The sequence below is a fragment of the Populus trichocarpa genome, chromosome 16 (genome assembly GCF_000002775.5).
Source record: "Populus trichocarpa isolate Nisqually-1 chromosome 16, P.trichocarpa_v4.1, whole genome shotgun sequence".
NCBI lineage: Eukaryota > Viridiplantae > Streptophyta > Magnoliopsida > Malpighiales > Salicaceae > Populus > Populus trichocarpa.
The window spans coordinates 9,662,074-9,669,014 of NC_037300.2; the positions used below are offsets into that span (position 1 = coordinate 9,662,074).

The 6,941-nt window shown below is 36.7% G+C and overlaps 2 protein-coding genes across 3 annotated transcripts; one reads left to right on the plus strand and one right to left on the minus strand.

Annotated features, from left to right (window-relative positions):
• Nucleotides 1-639: 639 nt before the first annotated feature.
• On the plus strand, nucleotides 640-2,637 carry LOC7468793 (uncharacterized). 2 transcript variants are annotated; one of them, XM_024587824.2, is made up of 3 exons: nucleotides 640-959; nucleotides 1,544-1,874; nucleotides 2,209-2,637. In XM_024587824.2, exons 1-3 carry the CDS (start codon nucleotides 712-714, stop codon nucleotides 2,290-2,292), a joined length of 663 nt encoding a protein of 220 aa, XP_024443592.2. In that variant the 5' UTR covers nucleotides 640-711; the 3' UTR covers nucleotides 2,293-2,637. The 2 variants fall into 2 exon arrangements, with proteins under 2 accessions (XP_024443592.2, XP_002322905.3); XM_002322869.4 differs by having other exon boundaries at nucleotides 643-959; nucleotides 2,223-2,637.
• Nucleotides 2,638-3,293: 656 nt separating this feature from the next.
• Nucleotides 3,294-6,619, minus strand: LOC7486508 (vacuolar protein-sorting-associated protein 37 homolog 1). The gene is made up of 7 exons (XM_002323456.4): nucleotides 6,390-6,619; nucleotides 5,962-6,180; nucleotides 5,381-5,468; nucleotides 4,179-4,218; nucleotides 4,042-4,088; nucleotides 3,829-3,949; nucleotides 3,294-3,717 (listed from the first exon to the last, which is right to left on the minus strand). Exons 1-7 carry the CDS (start codon nucleotides 6,401-6,403, stop codon nucleotides 3,554-3,556), a joined length of 693 nt encoding a protein of 230 aa, XP_002323492.1. The 5' UTR covers nucleotides 6,404-6,619; the 3' UTR covers nucleotides 3,294-3,553.
• Nucleotides 6,620-6,941: the final 322 nt, after the last annotated feature.

The window sequence follows — 6,941 nt, forward strand, 5'->3', positions numbered from 1 at the left end:
AACACTGTTTTTTTAAATAAATCCAAAATAAGATTAGAAATAAAATTAGATGATTAATATCGTGATAGAATAAACTTAGAAGAAAACACATCGTAAAGATAACTTTTCATTTAAAAAGATGCGATAAACGTGACGTTAATATTCTGTTAGGCATAACTAACCCAACACTTAAATATCTAAGATAAATATCTATTTAAAATTTTTAATTTTCTTTAATAATTAGGTGTTAACTTCATTATTTATTTTATTTTATTTATGAGAGTTTTGAATGTCAACGATGTGATAAAAATAAAACTACACTAAGAATAAATAGCTTAATTGATAAAAAAAAAAAAATCAACTACGGGTTAGTTGATTTGTGAACAATTGATCACAAGATTATGATTATTTTTCAGTTCGACAGATTCTTCATAGATAAACACGAGAATTTGAAAAAAATAATACTTATTTAAGTTTTTCATTTCTCTCCTATAACCAATAATCTAATTTTGGTTTTTAGTACAAAATAAATCTTATTAATTGATTACACAATGACAGGCAGGCTCCGTGTACCAGTCGCACCTGTAAAAGGGATGACACATGTTGACGAGGCGGAGTGTAAATCGCACATATATATATATATATATATAGAATAATAAAATAAGATTAAAATTTAATAGTTAAGAAATAGCTTAATTTGTATTCAAGGAGGGTGTGGGTGTGGGTGTGGCGATGACCACCATGGCGGTTCGCTCTGCGAGAAATGGAAAAGTTGTCTTGTCTTCATGGTTGATTAATAAATCAAATAATAATAAGAAGTCAGCCATCTTTTGGAGGGCGGCATCGTCTTCTTCCATTCCCAAAATTGATGGTGATAAGGACAAGAAGATAAGGGAAGAAGAACGTCTATCAGCTGTAATTGACGCTGTCAATGACCGCAAGCTTCCTCCTGAACTCCGTGGCCAACGCAACTCTGTTAGGTCAGTTCCTTCATGCTCTCTTCTGCCTGCTTTTATTATTTGTAATACTAACAATTCATGCTCTTTTTTATTATTATTATTATTATTTGGCTGTAAGAAAATAAAATCCGTTGTTTTGAGTTCTTTTACTATTTTGGACTTAAAAAGTGCTGAGATTCTGTATTACAATTACTACTGCTTTCTTCTCTGTTCTACATTCAATGCTCCATCAAAGAATTGTGCCTTGTCACGGCGATGCAGGGGGTGCTTGGGGTTAACAAAAGAACTAGCTAACGTTGTAGAAAAACTGTAGAAAAACTATCACACATTTCCTGTGCGCTTAGGATTTTTACGCACAGGCTCAGGCTGCCTCTTCCTTTAATAATTAGATTATGCGAGTACTTGGCTCAGCAGCATCAGTGGCCTTTCAACTTTACCTCCTATCTCATTGTACTTGAAAATCTTAGCTCAGTTCACCAAAGAATTGCTGGTTGATGGCACATAATTGCTATTATCCCAAAGATCTCTCTCTTCTTTCTTCTTCTTCCTTTTCCAATTTGATTGTCATGATTCTGGAATATGATGTCTGGTTGTCATTTGGACAGGTCAGAAACGGATATTATGAACGTTGTAGAGCAAAGAATATGGCACTCGATGGAAGAAGGCCAATTTGAGAATTTACCAGGGAGAGGAAAACCCCTTAACCTCAGTACGAATTCTCATGCTGACCCAGCCGAAGACACCTTGTATAGAATCCTTTCAAAAAATGGATGTGCACCCGAGTGGGTTGAGCTTAACAAAGAGATAAGGCGCCAGATATCTGAATGGCGGTTAGCATTGAAGAAAGCTTGGATGAGCAAATGCAATGGGGATCACTCCAAATGGATTGAAGGGTCAGAGATTTTGCAAGTTCAACTACGTCATATCAACAATAAGGTCAGCACTTCGTTACCCATCTCTGTCTAATGTTAACTTTCATATGGCCTTCAGCTCAGTCGGAGCTGTTGAACCTTGATTCTCCGCGGCCTTGGTTTGTCTCCCAGTTGTGGATGCTTAGCTGCTTAACATTCACAGATGGTTGAAACTTCCTATAGGAGATGGTCCTAATTCTACCAAGTTAAAACATTTGTTGCACTGTCTTGGGCACAATTCTGTCAATGCCCATGTGCAGCTAGTGGCAATGGAGCATCTCCTTCTGCTGTTACTATTTCATCTTATCCCTGTAAATATTCTCCTCTGTATGGTTGATATGCACATGACTTGAATGTAGATGATGCACTGCAGGTTTTCCGCTACAACCTCATCGTACCATTTGGGCGACAGATGTTTGGTCTTAAGTGGGAAAAAGAACTAGATCGTGCAAGAGAATGAGACCTTTTGTTATCTGGCCGAGTGGGCTCTGAGATAGTGTTTTCTGGGAGCTGTTGATTGCTGATATCGGTAGGATCTCATGAACATGAGAAATCTCTGTTCTATTTATTAGTACCCTCGACAAGAAGCTCATTTCTTTGCTTAGCCAACTTATTATCTTTCGTTATCATGGGTTATTTGTAAACTTATTTGTTGGCCAAATAATAGTACATGTAATGCAAATTCTCGGTAGGAAAGATAAGGGATGCTTTCTATCACATGATTATGCGGTGACTATATTATATTTGGTAATAACATAGCAACATATGGTATAAGTTTGTTTCTTTAACATTATCTTGAGTCAAATGACTTTCGAGAATCAATATTTTTACTTAAAGCAAGATTTACACTTGAAGGTACAAGTTTATGGACCGAAGTTAGAGAAATAATGTTAACAAGATCAAGTGAGACAGCTATGATTAGAGTGCATCTTTTTCCCTTGACGAAGTTGAACAAGAATTTAAGAGCTACTATCTCTCTTTCATGTTCAAAATATAGAAACCCTGTTTTATTTTCCACAAGGAGATTTCCATTGAACTGTACTTTTACTTCTTCCTCTGCAACTAGAGCCCAATATAATTTGTCAAGCACATCTAGTTTCTGCAAGGATTTGACCCTGCAGTAAAGGATTTAAAAGTTGAAACCACTAATAACCAGGCCAGATACGGGTATCTGGTTGCGTGATGATAAAAGATAGGGGGAACTTGACTGCTATAATTTTGTAACCAGGCCAAAAACCAGTCTTTACATATCCTTCTTCAAGTTCCCAGAAGCTAAGCATATTCAGAGTCAATAACTTTTGTTACTTATAACAGGGTCTGAAGCATTTGTTCTAATCGTTTCAACGTGAGAGAGAAATCATTCGTGACAAAAATTATACAGACACAAATAGTAAACTCTACTAAACATCTCCCACAAGGGTTGGAAAAACATAGGAAACCTTCATGAGCTTTAAAATCCCTTTACAAACACAAATTATTATTATTTTGGTAGTTCCCTTTAGTATTTGTTGAAACTGATAAAATTGGAGAGCAGAGAGACAGAATCGCACCAAAAACTAATAACAAATGATACACGAACATACTGAAAAAATATAATGAGCGAATGATACACCACCATGTCGAAAGTACATCAGAATATATGAATCTACTACACAGACAAGTTAACATGTGATCTCAGTGTACTTGTATACATTCAAGTACAGGTCACCCAGTCGGAGATGCTTTTGCTGCAAGATGGATGAGTGCTCGTTTGTGATAGGTGGTACGGAGTTTTTTGTACTTCTGCACAAAAGCCCCAAGATCCATCTCCTTTTCAAGGAACTGCCTATGGAAGGCGTCAGATTCCTCCTCTGTCTTATTCATTGCCTCTGCAGATGAGGAACATATATTCAGATCATACCTAAGAAAATGCCTTTCATTTCTCATTTTACCATATGTTTTGAGCCTTCAAATGGACTGACTTTAATTTCAAAGTGTACCTTGTAGCCTTTGCAGGATGGAGGCGGGAGAGCAGGACCTCAACAACTCTTCTTTCTGTTTTTCTAGCTCATTTAGTTTTTCCTGAGCAGCAGCCAGCTCAGTTGTCCGAATTATCCTGCACTGAGCACACGAGAAAAGGAAAAATGGTTTCAAGTTCAATGCATTAGATTAAACAAGCAAGCATGGAAATGACAAACGGCACAAAACCTCACTTGATTTCTTAGCTCCATTATGCGTGGCTCTTTCTCCAAGTTCTCTCCTATACATAAAAAACAATTAGATGGCATTAGTTCATGCATTTATAGCTAAACCACTTTAAATATTTCAAAAAAAGGCTCCAGCAACTTACTGGCAAGCTGCAGAGTTTCCTTGCAAAGCTCATCTCTTATCTGATGGAAACAGCAAAAGAAGCAGTCACAAACAAGTATGCGGACTTTCCAAAAGGTGGGAAGGGGAAGATGAGTTTTGATTTCCCCCTCTTCTTGCAAGACTAAGGAAACAAAGGTATGACTTAATATCATGCAAAAGACATGGCAGTTTTGCATTTTTAGTTGCAGTTATGGTGCGGTTCAGAAAAGCACACGTAAGTATCCAATCACATCAAGAAAACACAAGTCAGGTGATTTATTCTGATTTGATGAATGCCTACATGCTTCCTTGGGTATGAGACCATGTTTGTATGAGCACGCATTTCTGAATTTACATACGTGCCTGACTTGTTACCATGGGAACAAAGTTACTCTTAAGACTATAACTGCAAATTTTGCAGTTTATTCTACAGATACACAAACAGTGTTATTCCTTGTGATCACATCATCATCTTCACTTTTGATTCTGGAGAAAGGAAGAGGAAGCAAAGTCTATTTGCATACCTACCAGAATGATAATAATCGACTAATTGAGTAAGTGAGTGGCAGGGGATGGGGCTAAAACTAAGGACACAAGAAGAGAAATGAAAAGAAGCAAAGTTCATTTGGCTGGAATAATTTGGATGCTGTAAAGATACAGAGAAGTGAGATAAATTTACAATAGGAGGTGGCTTGTTCCTTGTGTAGATATATTCAGAGTCAGTTACAAATTAGGCATACTTTTCAAGAGAAATAAGTGAATCGAGAGGGAAATTATAATCATTATTTTTTGTTTCTTACCTCCATTTATCTCCTTGTTAAAGTATCCAAACAGAGGAAATTGTTTGAAATTTTCATCCGCTTCTCCTAACTGGTAATAATGCTAGACAATTCTCAAAATCTGAAGATCTAGTGAAAGACAAAATGATGTCTATTCCTCCATTTACTAACTACTGTTCAGTCATCACTTCTTCAATTGATCATTTAAAGAATCAACAAAGAATACTGCAAGTTCCTTGGAAAATGAGATCCCTAGAAACAAACAGCAAGATGAGGGCAAGAAGGCAATACCAGCAGGTAACTAGGCTTTTCTGATCCTACCAATTTGAATGGAGTCCACTAGTGTTTAACCCATACCACTCAAGGGGTAAAATTAATTGTAAATGCAGATGATGGGAAAAAGGAAGGAATTAGCTCAACTTACATTGTTTTGAATTTTAACCTGGTCAAGTGAAAGTAAAAATTGATGGTATGCATCCTTATCAGACAATAGCTTCCGTAGCTCATCAACACTAGACATAATTTCAAAGAAAACAAGTAGTTAGAAAATGAACAAAACAGGACATCTTGTAATGCAATCAGATTACCTGTATTAATTCTCCCAAGCTACAGAGGCAATTATCTATTTTGATCGAAAACATTCCCACCAAAGACACAGACTTAAACTCTCCTCCTTCATATGTTTACAGAAACAAGTGCGTAACATTTTCTTTAATTACTTTTATTCATTTTGGTAAAAGAAATTGTTGTCTATAAAGGCGGCAATATTTATCAAAGCTCCATACCTCGATGTAGCAACTAACATTACAAGATAGAACAATAAAAAATCATGGGAGAGAAAAACCTTAAAGAAAGCTAACTAAGAGATTCAGAGAAAAAAAACATAAAAGCTTTTGCCTTGATATTGGCTAAAACACAGATGCAGATGAAAAGGGATTTAGAACATTATGAGCATATCAGGTAGAGAATAGCATGCAGTAAGTTTATCCCATCTAAACAACAAACCTCTTGTCCTTCAAAAGAGTAATAATGGCAGCAGCTTCAGCAGGTGAAGGAGAGAGTGGGCGTTCAGTAGGCCTTTGTAAGCTGTGGGAACTAGAAGAACTACTAGTTGGTGTTGCAGGGCGTGAAGAAGAAGGAGAAGTAACTACAGATGGAGGGTACCAAGATTGTGCAGGATTAACATCTTGTGGACGCGCCTGCTCTTGTTGTTCCTGATTACCCCTGTAGGAAAATGAACAGAAAAAACACAAAACCATCAATCAATCAGGATTTCAGCACAGTAATTGTATAAATAAAAACCATTTTCACGGCATGACGACAACAACAACAACAACAACAACGACATAATCAAATCAAATCAAATCAAATCCCTAGAAATTCAGATTAATCTATCAAATCCCCAGATAGAGAGAGAGGGGGGGGGGAAATACCAGAACTTGAACATAGCTGCTTGAAGAGAGAGAAGGAGATCTCGATCCTCTGATTAAAAGAAATCAAGTCTTTACAGACTCTTTCTCTCGTGTTGGAAGAAATTTTGGTTGATGCTTGGAAGGATTTTATTTGACGGTTGTCTTTTTTAACTTGTATTCGTGGCGTCGTCTTAATGGTTACGGACACGTGTGCCCGAAGCTTAAACCCCTCGCCTCCTGGCCAAAATTTTCCCGAGAGATAAAGCAGCAGCACATCAAGAACCGCGTTTTTTTATTTTTCTCCCTTGGTTGATAACACCTCACATACGGTCCCTACGTTACAAGCAACTGGTTAATAACACCCTTCTAACAATTTAAATGTTAATTGAATCCTTCTTCTGAATTAATTTATATAACGCGTTCCCTCTGTTAAAAACGTTGTCGACGGATTTTAGTTACATGCCTCGTCATATTTTCATAAAAAAGTTGTGTCTCGACTTTAGTAGGATTCAAAGCTATTTGATCTGCATGGAAAAAATTTAAGTTTATTTTGAATTCTGTATAGTCAATGAC